The sequence below is a fragment of the Lycorma delicatula genome, chromosome 12 (assembly GCF_047948215.1).
Source record: "Lycorma delicatula isolate Av1 chromosome 12, ASM4794821v1, whole genome shotgun sequence".
Lineage (NCBI taxonomy): Eukaryota > Metazoa > Arthropoda > Insecta > Hemiptera > Fulgoridae > Lycorma > Lycorma delicatula.
The window spans coordinates 17,036,985-17,054,184 of record NC_134466.1 but is presented as its reverse complement, the minus strand read 5'-3'; the positions used below and the strand labels follow the sequence as shown (position 1 = coordinate 17,054,184).

The following is a 17,200-nucleotide window of genomic DNA, read 5'->3' as shown; positions in this document are numbered from 1 at the left end:
TAGATTATGAAATTTTGTAAAATTATTTCAGATTATAATTCACCGATGCTAAAAATACTGCTTATAATTCATCAAGAAGGTAGTAAGAAAACAGTCACCGTGGATGCTGTATCTGAAATTTTTACTCGAAGACTACAATAATTTTTTTAACATAATACTTTATTTGAATACTTTAAAATTCTCTTTCTAAGTAGTAGTCTGTTGAGGGCAAAGAAACCTAAAACCACAACGTAACTTTCCTAGCTTTGATGGAAAAAATTATATAAACCATTTTTTTTTCAGAAGTCAATGTGACATTTCAGAATGTTAAATTGCTCCATCGGGTTTCAAAATTTAGTAAAATAACAATTTTTTTTTATCAACTGTTTTAATGGATTTTCAATAAACCACATAATACACTATCCAAAATGTAAACACAATATTCCACTTACTGAATCCAGATACATAATCAGGATCGCATCAAAACTAAAAAAAAATATTAACAAAGCAAAAAAAAAAATAAATTTCACAAAAAAGAAACATATATATAAAACTCCACAATAATGATCATAATAATAAAAAATAATAACAATGTAACAAAACAGAACAATACGACGAGGTAACTGTACACATTTATTTAATAATCAGTTCCACGGCTAATAACCTCTTTGCATGTAGGTCGTAACACGATTGTATGTTCAAACTGAGCAGTATAACAACCCTTTATGTCGCACAATGGCGGATACGCTTCAACAATATCTGAAAAAATAAATAAAATATATAAACAACACAATAACACACTTACAAAGAAATATTCAACAGGGGAGAGATCAATTTAAAATCTTTCTATTTTTTAATTCCACGGTCAAACCAGGTTTCAGTTTACATCATCCTCTGAAAAGATTTTTTCACACGCTTTCTTATGAAGGGTGTCTAATTACTTCCATGCACACTACATTACTGAAGTTGTTCTTTGTTCTTAGTTTACCGCATCTCCACTAGAGCATACACCGACTTTCTGGCAGGTACATTCATAAATCTATTGCTGGCAATCATTTGAGTCGATCGAGTATTTTAATTTGTAAAAAACGAATGAAAGAGAATTATGTATGGTGATCAATCATTACTTTTTAAAGTGAAAACCACAAAGAAATTAAAACCGAGGGAGATAATTATTACGAGTTAGCTTTATCGATTAGAACCGGTTTTGAATATTCTGGATAACGATCTATAGAGATTAAACAGCAAAATATTAAATAAAAATTCATATGATGACTGTGAATAGAAACCGATCACAAAGACTAATGACATCTTAAATGATTAAGTACATCATATTTTGGATAAATATCCAAAATAGTTTTCAAGATGGATGCCATAATTATATCACAATCTATCAAAAGTGTGAGCGAGTAAACATTTTTTAAACACAGTTTAGAGCTGTTTCAACATATTCAAGAGTAAATTTTGTGCAATTTCATATTGGGAAACACTCGTATATTGCTACTGACCTGCTGAAAACAAACAGTCAAAAACAGCAGTCAAAGTACAGGAATTCATTCCACAGAAGAGAAAAACCATTGACATCAACAGCAAAGATAATCGATGGCCACTATCTTTTGGAATGCTCACGTATCTTAATTGACTTTCTGAAAAGCTCTCCTAGTTTATGAAAAAACTAGGCGATCGTGTCATCTTTTCTGTATAGTGTAAATGCGAAAGTAAAGGAAAAAATCTGCTGTGCACACCAGATGACTTCCTCCTTGTACGCCTATTAAATTACATATACATTTTAAATAGTAAAATAATGTTTAAAGTAATGTTTCTTTCTGTCACACTTCATTTCCTTTTTTTACCCTATATATTTTCAGACAGAAATTCTCTCCTAGGAATAAATTCATGACATCTAGTATTTCTTCTAATTTATCTTTGATTTTCTTTTGAAAAGATAACATCACAGGATAATTTTTACATTTTAAGTTTTTCCTTTAATAGTTGTTACTTCAATGTCAAATTTCAATGTATTACTTCTTCTGTACCAGATTTTGAATGATGGACATAGATTGCCCGTACTTTATAAATATTATCTCCTGGTACAAATATCACAGTATTATGATATATTACTGAACTGATATATCACAGAACTGTGATATATTGTCATAATATGGCTGTAGTGTAGAATGCTATTTCTATCGATAAACAAAAAGGAACCATTCATCAGAATGATAATTAGCAGGAAAGTTATTGTCCAACCCAAATAAAAACAGATCATTTTACACGCTTCAAATTACTTCTCTGATACTTTTAATTTCAATCAAAACTTTAAAGTTATAAATATGTATACTGCATAAATAAATTTTTGAAAATTCAAATAATTCATTAACATATTGACCACTCCATAATAAAATTTAATATTATACAAAATATAAATCACCAAAACACAGTATTAGAAAAATTATACTTACCATGTTAATTCCAATAATTGGTTAATTCCAAGCAAAGTGTGTTTTATTGATGGCCGAATTAAAATCTGTAATTTTAGTTCAACGTGTGTTTTGACGTGATTTCGGAAGAGATCCACCACACAAAAATAACATAACGCGTCGGTTCAAACGATTCGAAGAAACCGGATCGGTTAAGAAACAGAAATCAACCGGCAGACCGAGTGTACCGGACAAAACGGGTGAATAATTAGACGATCGGCAATTAGAAGTGCTGGGAAGTCCATCCCCCGTTGAAGCGTCAAATTAGGTATTCCAAAATCAACAGTTCACAAAGTTTTACGTAAAAAACAAAATTTACATGCTTATAAAATCCAGATACTGCAGGAATTGAAACCCGATAATGGTGTAAAACGTTCCAATTTCGCTGTTCAAATGTCGTACAAGAATGATTGAAAACGAACCATTTTTAGACGATATAATTTTTACAGACGAAGCTACATTCCACGTGAATGGATGTGTTAACAGACACAATCCACAAATACGAAGCTCTGAAAACCCACATGCAATTATCGAGAAACAACGCGATTTGCCTAAAGTTAATGTTTGGTGTGGTGTGATGAAAATCATGTAATAGGGCGTTTCTTCTTTGCCGAAAAAACAGTTAATGGAGTCGTGTACCATGACATGTTAACAGATTATTGCTTTCCTCAGCCGAGTGAACTCGAAAACATTCATAGACTTCATTTCCAACAAGATGGTGCTTCCCCCGCACTTCAATGCACCGGTTATGGACACTTTGAACGAAAAATTTAGAGATCGATGGATAGGCTGGCAAGGACCCGTACTTTGGCTTCTAGACCCCTGACACCTTGCGATTTTCTCTTGCGGGGGTACATCTTGCGTTGTTTATACACAAAAAATTTGCGACCTAAACCGCTTAAAAAACAGGATTAATGAAGCGATGACAACCGTTAACGAAGAAATGTTAACTAATGTTTGGAGAGAAGTCGAGTATAGTTTGGACATTTGTCAAGCGACTAAGGGTGCACATATTGAAATTTATTAATTATGTAAAAAAATGTTTGAGACGACAAATTTGAAAAATAAAAAACAAACTGTAATTTAGTTTTAATTTAAACCATGTTCAAAACTGCACCATTCTTTTATGATAACCCTGTATAAAAAAAAAGAAATACCTTTTTCGCAAAGATATTTAAGTGCCATCTGATATTTAGTACATCCGACTCTGTCCAACCATCTTTTACAAAATGCTAAAGTACCAAAATGAGTATTGATGGTATTCAGTAAACTTCTTGATGATCCCAATCTAGAACAAATAAAAAAAAAGTAACGATAAATAAATTAAGTCCCTAAATACAAAAAATGGAAAAATCAACAAAGTCAATAAACTTAAATATCTTGGGGAAATAATCTAAATCATGGTTTAGAGAAAGAAGCTGATCAAAGAAGAATGAGAAAAAAGAATTTGGCCTACCAACAAAAGATATTTACATAAAAAAGGCATCTCAATAAAAACCGATATCAGGCATTGCAATATAATAACCAAGCTGGAAGGCCTAAACGCATAAGAACATATACCTTTAGTTTGAAATCAGGTGAAATAAATCCAATATTAATAAAGAAAGGAAAATCTTGGACCAATAAAAATAGATGAAAACAAATATTTAGAAGTAATAAATATGAGTATTTACACGTATTTATGCATTTACAAATACAATCAAACTGAGAAAACATCAGATTCCATCAGAAAAAAAGAACCAAATTCTTTGGCCACTTAATAAGAACGAATAGCAGGTTCACAAAACAAATCTTCAATCATATTTACAACAAAAAAAACAGAATTCAATAAACTTCAGTGCAAAAAGGCCTAAAAGAAATGAAAAAACCTGAAGAAATAGTATAAGATTACGATCAGAAAACTGTTACAATATTTCGAGGATTCCCAAGAGGAAAAAAGAAAACGTCTGATCAGAAAAAAGAATGCAAAATGTTGCTTCATGTGGTTGTCGGCCAAATTCATTAAAAAAAAGAAGTTAAATAAATAAATAAAAATATGCAAAACTATAAAATGAAATAAAGAATAACATAAATTTTCTTAATTTATTGGAACAACAGAATTAAGTTGTTTTTAACAGAATTTAAATTCTGATAAAAGACATATACAAACAATGAAATTAATTTCACAAGAACTACCGGTGAAATATACAAATAGATATTTTATTCTGATGTTTACATAATAATATATTATTTAGCTCACATTAGGAATGAGTATACGAGATCCGTTCAGAAAATAACCAACCATTTTAATTATGCGCCAACAGATATTTAGTGACTGTGGTTGGCAGCATTGTTATTCTGCATAACCTCCTCTGCAACCACATGTTCTTGGATTATTGGTGTCTCATTTAATTTTCACGTTATTATTATTTGAGTGCAACGTGTTTAAGTGTTAGTAAAACGATTTTTGTAATGTGCAATTTTTGGGAGCAATGGATACAATATAAAATTTTGCATGAAACTGGGGAAAACTTTTACAGAAAAGTTTCAACTTTCGAAACAAGCTTACAGAGATGACACTTTGGGTGTACACAATGTTACGAACAGTTTTCACGATTAAAAATGGTCATCAGTCAATTGAAGGTGGTCATCGACCAAGAAGGCCTTGGACTTCAACTGATGATGACACCTGCATTCAGAAAATCAACTACCTGGTGCGTGCAAATCGCCGATTGACTGTCAGAGAACTTGCACAAGAGGTTAAAGCATCTTGATTGGATAATGCCATAACATTATGAGTGAAAAATTTAACACGCATCGAGTTGCAGTACAGTTTGTTCATTTGATGACAACAAAAAAGGACATCGAGTAGATGTTTGGCAGCAACTTCTTGAACAAGCAGATGACGATGAAATATTCATGCAATGGATCATAACAGGAGATGAAAGCTGGGTTTACAGCTACGATATTGAGACCAAAAGTTCAATCATCACAATGGATTGACAAAGAATCTCCACGCCCTAAGAAAGCATGTCAATTTCGATCCAATGTCAAAGTAATGCTCTCTGTTTTTTTGATTTTAACGGAACTGTGCATTTTGAATTCTTGCCTCAAGGTGAAACAGTGAACCGGGCATGGGCATACTATCAAAGTGTTTTACAATGGTTACGTGAAAAAAATCCGCAGAAAGGGACCAGAGCTGTGGTAAGACAACTCATGGTTCCTTCAACACAATGCGCGCCCGCACACTCAGTTTTGTGCCAAAAATCAGACAACTGTCCTCCATCTGCCTCCCTGCTGGTCAAATTATTTTTCTCTTATTTCTGAAATTAAAATCGGCGAAAGGTTTAAGACTATTGATGACATTACAGCAAATTCGTCATGGACCTTAAAGGCCAATTAAAATGAAGCTATCCAGAACTGCTTGGCGAAGTGGAAACACCGCTGGAAAAAGTGTATTAGTAAGAGAGATGAATACTTTGAAGAAGACAAAAACCAATCATCTGTAAAATTAATAATAAAGATTAAAAACATTAAATTGGGTTACTTTCTGAACAGACCTCGTAGAAATACTACTCCACAGATAAAAAAAGAAACCTTGATTTATTCGGCATTTGCTTGATATATATATATATCTTTATATATATAAAAATGTTAAGTTCATTTGTGTACGCTTCAAAAACTCAAAATGTTCTGCACCGATTGAGCTCAAATTTTATCACAATATATAACCCACATCAAAGATTGTTTTCATCTATTTTTAATTTGGAAATGTAAACAAAGGAAAACCAATCAGATCAATGCAAGATGGCCGATGTCAAACACAACGACCAATCACAAAGAGCCCGCATGGTCGTTGCCAATGTAAACAAAATCACAACTGATTAAGTATCAAATTTCTTTGAATTATTGTTTTAGCTGTTAAATAACAGCTAAAACATCAGTATTTTATTAAAAAAAAAAAACACCAAAACAAAAAGAAAAAGCCACCAAGAAGGATGACTTACAGTAAATAAATTAAAAAAACACCCAACTTTCTTATAGCCCAGATAGACTACATATAGCCCAGAAAATAATATCCCTACATAATGACCAAAAAATCCTTTGTTAGGTTAAATATTCACTTTTGTCTGAATTTACAGAAGGCACTTACAACAAAGCATTGATAAATATTGAAGACAAGTGCTTAGCTAATGCAAATAAAGTTCTTAGTCAATGGGAATGCCAGCACCCACCCGAGCTGAGATTGCTTCATTTGATGTGGATTTACGCCGTGAACAGAGTTACAACATCGGTGATCTTCAGTCATATGTCCGATCAAACATTCCCAAATTAACGCGTGAACAGATAGGCATTTACGATCGCATAATGCAAATGATAAATGACAGAGCTGGGGGGACCTTCTTCTTGGATGCGCCAGGAGGAACTGGGAAATCATTCCTCATTAGATTGATTCTAGCAATGGTTCGATCAAAAAATGGCATAGCCTTAGCTCTTGCTTCATCTGGAATAGCTGCAACATTGTTACCAGGTGGAAGGACTGCGCATTCAGCTCTGAAGTTGCCATTAAACATGCAAATCATCGAGACTCCTGCATGCAATATTTCCAAAGCATCCTGTATGGGAAAAGTATTACAAAAATGTAAACTCACTGTTTGGGATGAATGCACGATGGCACATAAAAAATCGCTTAAAGCTCTTGATCGTTACGAGATTTGCGTGGAATCGTTCAACCGTTCGGGAATGCTCTGATATTGCTCACAGGAGATTTTAGGCAAAGATTGCCTGTAATTTCTCGATCGACGACACCAGTAGATGAAATAAATGCTTGCCTGAAATATTCAACACTGTGGCGACACGTATGTACATTGCAGTCGACAACGAATATGCGTGTCCAGTTGCAGAACGATCCATCAGCTGAGGTATTCTCACGACAGTTACTGGGCATTGGAAACGGACAACTGCCAGTCGATGAGACGTCTAGACGAATATCATTTCCTGATAATTTTTGTAATTTAGTAACATCGAAAGAAGAACTGATCGAAAAAGTATTTCCTGATATTCAAACTAATCATAGAAATCACGATCGGCTCAGTGAACGAGCTATCCTTGCCGCAAAGAATAAAGATGTCTTATCAACTTAATAATGTTTTTCAATCCAGCATTCAAAGTGAGGAAATTGCATATAAGTCGATAGACATCGTTGTGGAAGCAGATGAAGTAGTTAATTATCCAACGGAATTTTTAAACTCACTTGATCTGCCAGGGATGCCACCACACATATTAAAATTGAAAATAGGTGTGCCAATTATCCTGTTGCGGAATATTAATCAGCCAAAACTCTGCAACGGCACGCGACTTGCAGTTAAGAAATTGATGAATAACGTAGTGGAAGCAACGATTTTAACGGGACCTTTCAAAGGTGAAGATGTCCTCATTCCTCGAATACCCATGATCCCGACCGATACACCATTTCAATTTAAAAGATTGCAATTCCCAATTCGATTGGCATTTGCAATCACAATCAATAAAGCTCAAGGTCAATCTTTAGAATTGTGTGGTTTAAATTTAGATGCGGATTGCTTCTCACATGGACAACTGTATGTGCGTCTTCTCGAGTCGGCAAACCAGATAACCTTTATATCTACGCAGACAGTGGAAAAACAAAAAATATTGTATATCCACAAGTATTGCAAAATTTAACTTCTAGGAAACGTATGCTTTTTTTGTTTCTCATTTCTCATCCATGCAACCACAATGTGCCACAGCGAAGCGTGGCGGGTACAGCTAGTATATATATAAAAGATGGCAAAGTGTTGCATGACTTTCCCAGCTACGACTATTCTTTTTAGCAAAGATTGCACATTCATGAACGTAAAAAAACAGATAAATTAACATTTTACAAAATAAATTCTACATAATTCAAAGATTTATGGGCACCAAACAGCCAATTTTTGTATTTTGAAAACTTGTTCTACCTTTTGAGAAAGACTCAAGGGATGATACACTTAAGAAGGAAATGTACATAAGCATAATAATGTTATGTATTTAAAAATGGTGACAAGCTTAGAATTTTATTAAAGCATTTCACACCGAAAAAACAGAACTGTTGTGAAGATTATTTACAGATTATACCCGAATAAGAAAGTAATAAGAGTAAAGGATGCTCAAACCGAGTGGTTTGACAAAGGAAAAAAGCAGCTCAAACTGAATGGTTTAACAAATGAAAAAGAGTAAGAAATAGTACTGCCTGTAACAGATTTTATTTGATACACACATTGTTAAAGATATGATCAAAAATATTCAAACACATGATTTTAAAATTACAAGATTTATAATATAATACGGAATAAAAACAAATATCGAGAAAAGAAAATTAATGAAAAATAAAAGGCAATAATAAGACGATGAATCTCAGGACAAAAAATGGTAAATTGAATAAATAAAACATACATATACTGTTAATAGAAAATTACAACAGTGAAAAAAGGAAAAAAGAGAGAACGAAACAAAGAATAGTAGTGCCTAAAGCGTTTGATAGAAAGAAATGGTTATCACACCATAAAATGGAGTTAACATTTCAAAATAAGAAGAAATGTACTTCTAAATGGATGTGAAATATGGACACTAAGAAAAAAAATTGAACGATTTTAATATGGGCCAGGAAGAGGTGAAAAGAAAATTAACAAATGGGCAGACAAAATGAAAAGGTAACGTGAAGAATTAACAAGAGTAGAAACTCATTCAAAGCAATTCAGAAAAAACTGGCTGAGACAAATTATGAGAGGAAGATTGATTAAAATAGAATCGGTAGTGTAAAAAAAAGTAAAAATTATATTGATGATCTAAAATGAAAATTGGAGATATGAGAATCTTTAAAAAAAGCTAGTGGAGCTTCATAACTTTCCTGAGAAAATTAAATAGAACATTAGAGAATGCAAGCATGCAAGTAAAGAATTATGTAAGTAAATCATTGTACTCTTTGAGTAAAAGTTTGAAGTATGGAATGACCCATGGCAGTTGTAAACCCATACATTGTAACCAAAATTAATAAACATCAATGATATGTAATCAGAATCAAGCAAAAAAATCAGATATTTATAATAGATATTTTATACTGGCCCTCAGAACTAAATGAAATTGCCCAAATGCACAATTGACGAGAAATAGTAATGTAATGAAATCAACTAATCAGTTTGAGAATGTGACTTGAGTTGAAAAATGATAAGTATTGTTTGAGTATTCAATACGGACGCAGATCTTTTGTGTTCCTTGTTATTAACAGAAACCGGTCTCTTTAAATTTTGCAACTAACCTTAACACTGATGTTTTGTTAGGAGCCGGTTTATCCGGGTACTTATGGCGAAACAAATCTTGCACTGCAACCGCTGATTTCGTACTGAAGTATGACTCGACAATGAAAACACGTTCATCTAGCGAAAACACCATCTTGTCTCTAGCAATACACTGACCATTATGATCGTCGCATTGTTGTTACTATCGGTAGTGTTCTACTGCGTCGCCACGAAGTTCAGATGTTGGACGAGTCCATTTCAGTAACGAGTAGGGGAGTAAGCTTGACTTTTGAAATTTCATGGATGATGGATTGCGTTTTATATGGGACACTCTGTATTTCTAAATGTGCAGTATAAAGCTGTTTACATAGTTAAATATCACTCAGTATATGTATATATTTATATAAAGTGTAAAAAATTTATACACAGTGAAATTTTGAGATACAGCAACCAGATTTTTACTCCCTTGCTTCCTCCTTCACTGACTGTGATCAAAATTAAACAGCATCGATTTCCCTTATACAAAAATAATTGCTGAATATCTTCTAAATCAGTCCATACAAAACAATATAACTACACAGCCAGAAAAATAAAAATGTTAACAATTAATCAAATTTATACAAAAAAATTTTTAAGAGTATTACCTTAAAGGTATGTAACCGGCATCAAAGTTTTTCATATAATGTGAAACATCCATATCGTTATGTACTTGACCACGTCCAGTCGAGCCAAAAGTTTCTATCGCGTAAAACTCATTTTCCTCCATTACTGTGGCTTCACCACCCTTCACAATGGGAACAGTCTTACCGGCGTGGATACCTAAATAAAAAAAAAAAAGAAAAATAATTTATTTGGCTAATACAGCATTTATCTCAACCACTCCTAACACTCTCTTTCCTCTCTCAATTTATGATTCTCTGATTCTGTCATTTTATAAAAATTCTACTTCTCTTCATTACAAATAAAAATTTCATTATGTAACTTAAATTGAATGGTTTATAAAACTGAGTATATTCATCTAATCAGAAATCCATCTAAACCATTCAGTTAATACAAAAATTAATAATTTTGTGACTGGTTTAATTAAGCAACACTGGGTAAAAGGTAGTAAAAATTAAGATAACAGTTAAATTGTTCCTCTCTTACCGTCGCTCATTACTCTTATCGTTGAACAATTCTTCCTCATATCAGTTCTGTGAACACAATCCTGACAAACCCCCCACTATGTTCTCTAAGTTGATAATACCAAAACTTGAAGAAATAATACATTCCTTTGTATTATTAAGGGGGAGATTGACCATTGACTGCCTCTGGGACTCCTCTTTTTTCGGATTCATGATTGTACATCAGCCACATCAAGTATTAATTCATTAAAGTATATATGCCTCTTTCCTAGTTTTTATTAAAACATTTTCAAAAAAAAAATTAACCGTAATGAAAAAATCATTCATTCATATTCTTCCCTTCAGATAAAAATCCTGCCAATTTTTAGAAAATATTTTTTTAATCGTACATAAAATCAGTATTTAAGTGAATGTAATAAAATCAAAAATCATGACTGAAGAGTTTTAAAATTAACATAAAAAAAAATTTTGAGCATTTAACAACAAACTGAATAATTTTTTAAATAAAAAGATGTATGGCTGAAAAAATTTAGTAAAAACCAATAAAATACTAAATTTATTCAGGGTTTGTTCGTCATCCAGGCAAAAAAAAATTAATGATTGATTTTTCACTACAGTACCTGTAATGAATCTGTTTCATTATTCCCTGAACAGGGTACTAAATTAGTTATTATCATCATTCTTGCATTGGTTTCAACAGTTAGTAATTAAAGCCAATTGGTTGTCATCTCGATGAAGTGATAGTAGACACTCTGATCTGAATCTCTGCTGAAAGGGAGTTGGTAAAAAATTCCTCGTTTGGTTCTACATGAGTAAAACCTTATTTTTTACTTGTGAAACAGCGTCATGCTTTGACATAAAGAAAAGTAACTCTTTAGCGAGCATCCTCAAGCTATTTTAGGCATTCCACCAAGAACTTCTGACAGTTACATTCTACAATATAAAAATTTTAATCTTATCAGCAAAAATTCTTTCCAATCCAAAAACATTATAAATCATCATTTTGCAATTCAATTGGCCTTCTTTTTTAAGAATTTTATGACAGTCAATCCAAATATCCAACACTAATCTATCTCTCACAGTTTTCCCATGCATAACATTATTATTATAAATATTACATCATAATCATAAATGATCACAACAATCTGTTGCCCTTCTACTTATAAATAAACTATTTCTGGCAACCTCTATGGTGAAGCAGTAGCATCTCGGTCATTCATTCCAGAAGATTATAGGTTTAAATCCTGGTCACACGTAGCTGTAATTGGGACTTATACAGTCAAGCGAATGAATAAATTCCAGCAACAAGCACAATGAAAGCCGGGCGTGTAATGAAATTACAGTTTGTAAATGATTGATGAATATGTATTTTTGCTAAAATATTTGGTTTTTTCCTTCAAAAAATTAAAAAAAAGTGAATTTTTTTACCATTACAAGTTACAAAAATTTTGTTAAGTTATTTAAAATAATTTTTCCCATAAAATATCTTTTACAAGTGGCTTTATATTAATGTAAAAAAATATATTTGATAATTACATTTAATTTTATTAATATTTTCTTTACAGATACAATAAAACAATTCTAATCAACAACAAAAAAAATGCAATCTCCAATAAAAATTTAACACCCAGCTCATCTCCAAATAACATTTGCTGGAAACATTAAATGTGCAAAAAACCACAAGAAAGTTTTGCTGCACGGTCAGTAAACTTTCAAAGGTGTAATTTTTAGCAATGTAAAAAACTATCACCGCTAACATTTACTATGACCATCAATGACATAGAATTAAAAAGTATAAACTGTACTAATAACGAATGGCATTTAATAAATAATAAAAAAAAAAAAAAAACTAAAATAAAACTATAATGTAAATACTAACGATATGGTGAAATGGAGTGGCCATTGAGATTACGAATCGATTTGACACAATATGTTTTGCCATCCAATTCGACTTCATATGACTCCATAACTTCCTGTACAGCAGCACCCACTTCACATAACCGAACATCAATTCCAGCAGCCTAAAATAAAACAGAAAATAATGTAATTAATCATGGAAACTGGATTACTTTAAATTTTAAAGGAATAAATTACAACTTATAAAGACTGCTACTATTATACCAGCAGTTTGAAAAAATATAACTGTGATGAAGATGCTGTCTACTTCCATTGCTTTGAAACTTTAATGATAAAGAAACAAAAAGAAAAATCTGAAAAAATACTATAATTTAAGGAAAAAATATATATATTAACAAATTTGCTGCTAAGTGAGTATACAAGGATAGTTTAATAATTATCCACAATTTCAGTACATAGCAGGAGTATAATAACTAATATGAAGAACATGTAGGGAGTGCAAATTAATGGAAACAATGCTCTGTAGAGGAAAATTTTGAGATTGACACTGAAACTCCAGTTAAAACTTCACCGGTAAATATCAACCCGCCAACAATTCAAGAAGTTCTCGCAGCCTTAAATGAAATAAAAAACTACAAAGCAAGCGGAGAAGACCAGCTTTTCGCAGAACTCTGGAAACACTCATCAGTTTATTCAGTCAAAACTTCCCTACATCTATGTCTCGTGAAAATGTGGAACGAAGGAAAACTTCCAGAACACTGGACCACAGCCCTCATTCATCCATTACATAAAAAAGGGGATAAAACTAATCCGGATTGCACATACAAAATCCTGTCGAGAATCATATACAACCGATGCAAAGACCAACTTGAACTGGAACTTGGGGAATACCAAGGGGGATTTAGGCCATGGAGAGGTTGCCCGGAGCAAATAATATCCCTAAAACTTATGATGGACTTATATAAAAGACGGAAAAAACAACTAATAATCACCTTCGTCGACTTTAAAAGGGCCTATGATTGTATACACCGACCATCCATGCTGAATATTCTGAGAAACCTGGGCCTTCACCCTAAACTCGTAAACATGATAAAATTAACTTTAACCGATACCCAGTCCAGAGTGAAATTCAGAGGTGAACTCTCTCAACCCTTCTACATAAAAACTGGATTGAGGCAAGGAGATGGCCTCTCACCACTCCTTTTTAACTGCGCCCTCGAATTTGTCATGGGAAAATGGTATGAAATAAATCCCAAAAATATAAAAATGGGTACTAAGAAAAACTCCATCACACTAAATTGCCTAGGATTTGCAGATGACCTCGCTCTTTTAGCAAATAATATTCAAGAAGCCAAAACACAAATCAAAACGTAGCACAAAAGATAGGGCTTCATATCTCTTTCGAAAAAACTGAACTAATGGCCATAGATCCTCTGGTAATAGAGCACATTACAGTAAACAATCAGAAAAATAAAATAGTAAAACAATTTAAATATCTAGGGGAAATAATAACTTATAATTTAAATGAAAAAGTGACATGGCAAAACAGGACAAATAAAATGATTAAATCCCAAAAATTAACTTGGTCAATATATAACAAAAAATCCCTTTTTTCTAAAACAAAACTTAAACATTATAAAACTGCAGTACAGCCAGAAGTCACCTACGGAAGCGAGAGCCTTTTCAAAATCACGAAAAACCGAATTGAAAAAATTCTGAAAATAGAGAGGAGAATTGTCAGAACATGTATCAATAAAAAACACCAAAAAGAAGGCCAATGGTGGATTGTGCCAAATGAGGTGGTGTATCGAGAAATAGAGCCTGTTACTGATACTATGCGGGGAAAAAAAAAATCTCTTTCTTTGGTCATCTCATAAGGACACCGGAAACAAGACTGTCAAGAAATATCATTGAAAAGCTCTGGTTCCAAAAGCTAGAAGTAGGATGGATCAAAGAAATTAGTAAGATATGAAAGAATTGGGAATTTCCCTGACTGACCAACAGAATAAAATTGGAAAAATTACAAAGCTAAAAGACAAAAACATTAGATTTAAACAAAAGACAGACAAACGACAAAATACAACGAAGAGGGTGTTTACGGATGAAGAAAAGAAAGCAAGATCTGAACGGATGAAGAAATACTGGGCAGCTCGGAAGAGTAAAATAACACGCTTTCTCAGAAAAGATCCAACTAAAATTGACTTAAGTGGTCCCATGTTGGCCGTAAAAGCATAATAATAATAATAATATATATATAACCCTCCAGAATCTTTCAATACTAAAATTGTTTTTTTATTAGAGGACATAAAATATTAAAGTTTGCAAATATCCTGATGTAAAAAATTTGACCCAATTAGAGAAAATTTTCTCAATTACATAGTATAAAGAATCAATAATTATAAAATACAAGTATACTCCTGGGAAAGTAAAAATTAAAAAGAAATAAATATTACCTTGATGCCAGTATTAGTCGCATCTCTAACGGCTTCAATCAATTTATCATATTTCGGGTTGAATGACAAAGTCCAAGCACAATCGATAATACGACCTTAAAAAAAAAAAAAATAAACAAAAAAGCTTGTAGGAATTAAGACTATGGACTGATAAATTTCCCAACTGACTATCTGCAGTATAACGTAAGAATTCACAGTTTGGATGACAATTTCTACATGTACAAACAAAAAAAATCTTTAATAAAATATTAAAAAAAATACATGTAGACAATTTTATATAAAACACCAACTAACAGCTAAGGCATCTACTTTGGAAAAAATCCAGTTCTTTTACTTCTCATAAAATCTAATTATATTATACAAATTTACTTCTTACTAATCTTCAACAAGTTATTTTACTGGAACTTTCCACTTTAATTTAATTAAATTTGGTGAATATAGTAAAGTTTTTCTGTAAATACTTTAGACTAAAAAAATTTTTTTAATTCTTAAGAAAAAAACTGTTACAACAAACTCCATTTGCATGATAAATTGCTCTCAAATTATCACGTTAATATAGATAGACATGATAACTTGTATTTTAATTTTATAGCAATTACCCGGATTCATATCACAGAACCATTTCTCTGGCACATCACTTGGATCTTTTATACTATGAACATATCGCCATTTTTTACACTCTGAATTGGAGCACGTTATCTGTAAAAAAAAATAAAATAAAAAGTATAAATATTGTTCTATATTTTTATATATACCAGGTGATTCATAAATAAAGTAACACACCTTGACATCTTCTACTGGTGAAAATAAAGAAGAAAGTTCATACAAACACAGGTTCAGAAATACTTTATTAGAAAAGTCTACTGGTGAAATATTTCACCCTGATTTCTGTGCCTTTGGTAAAATTAAGCCATTCTGTAACTGTTGGAACCAAAACAATGAGGTAAATTTTATGGTTTACATGAAATCTAACTTAAAAATTGAAAAAAAAATAAATAGGTCCTGGAACTGTATTTTTAGTAGTTTTTGAGAAATCTGGGGTAAAAACACACTATTTTATGAATTTTTACACTATTTTATGTCTGGTGTAAAAATAACTTTGTTGAATGTTTTAAAAAGTTTGTTAAGTTTTAAACCTAATCTATGGAGAATTTGATTCCAAGTAAAATGATATGACTAAAATCATCAAAAACTAAAAACTAATCATCACAAACATATGGTTGCCAGCTGACATTCGCATCTTGCTACATTTTTTTAATAAAAAAAAATACAGAAAAATGACAAAAAAAAAATTTTGTACTGTGTGTAATGGGAGTTTGAACTTTCAATCAGTATCAGTGTGCTGGTCCTTCAAGTTTAAAATTTAATATTGACCTGGTTTCCACAATGTTTTAAACCATAAGTTAACTGCATGAACAGACAGTAGCTGCTCATGACACAAAATATTGAACAGATTTCAAAATAACCTTTGTAAAGTTGTCGCAGAATTACCATTTTTATACAACGATTTAACAAAGAATATTAAATGCATTAAATGACTGACAATATACCATCAAGTTTAGCTCCCCGCAACCAAAATGAATAACCAATCTCTTTTAAAAATTTTCTACTTTGCTGATGTACCTTTTATACATACGTATATAAAGTAGCTTCCTTAATAGTAAATTCTTAGTAATATAAAATTACAACTTACCCAAGTCCCAACGTCTCGCTGTTTCATTAACCACATTAAAGATTCTTTATGATTTTTAAATTTTGACGGAAGTGGCTGATAGAACCTTTTCTTAACTTCTGACCATGAGTATTTATCGCTTGATGACGATGACGCAACTGATTCATTTTGAACATTATTATTATTATTTGAGTTATATTTATTTTTTAATGAACATTGAACTTTTGGAATATCATTAATATTTTTATGCGATAAAGTTTCTTTTTCAAAGTTGAATCTTTTGGATTTTTCATAACTTCATTATTCTTCACTGACAAACTCTTATTTTTATCATTTTTAACACTAGTAGTACCTTTTTTTG

General features: G+C 31.8%; 1 protein-coding gene across 1 annotated transcript; it reads right to left on the bottom strand.

Moving 5' to 3' along the window:
• Positions 1 to 348: 348 nt before the first annotated feature.
• Positions 349 to 16,996, bottom strand: LOC142332834 (methionine aminopeptidase 2-like). Its single transcript, XM_075379456.1, has 7 exons — positions 16,861 to 16,996; positions 15,767 to 15,866; positions 15,168 to 15,262; positions 12,737 to 12,878; positions 10,378 to 10,552; positions 3,617 to 3,747; positions 349 to 738 (listed from the first exon to the last, which is right to left on the bottom strand). Exons 1-7 carry the CDS (start codon positions 16,894 to 16,896, stop codon positions 617 to 619), a joined length of 801 nt encoding a protein of 266 aa, XP_075235571.1. The 5' UTR covers positions 16,897 to 16,996; the 3' UTR covers positions 349 to 616.
• Positions 16,997 to 17,200: the final 204 nt, after the last annotated feature.

What these genes read in the sequence shown, in the direction of transcription:
- LOC142332834 (XM_075379456.1), bottom strand. Translation starts at nt 16,896, where the DNA reads ATGTGGTTAATGAAACAGCGAGACGTTGGGACTTGG. An exon ending in CCACTCCATTTCACCATATC is followed by an intron (nt 10,553 to 12,736) that starts GTTAGTATTTAC and finishes TTTTTTATTTAG; the next exon opens with GTATCCACGCCGGTAAGACT. An exon ending in TAAATATCTTTGCGAAAAAG is followed by an intron (nt 739 to 3,616) that starts GTATTTCTTTTT and finishes TTATTTTTTCAG; the next exon opens with ATATTGTTGAAGCGTATCCG.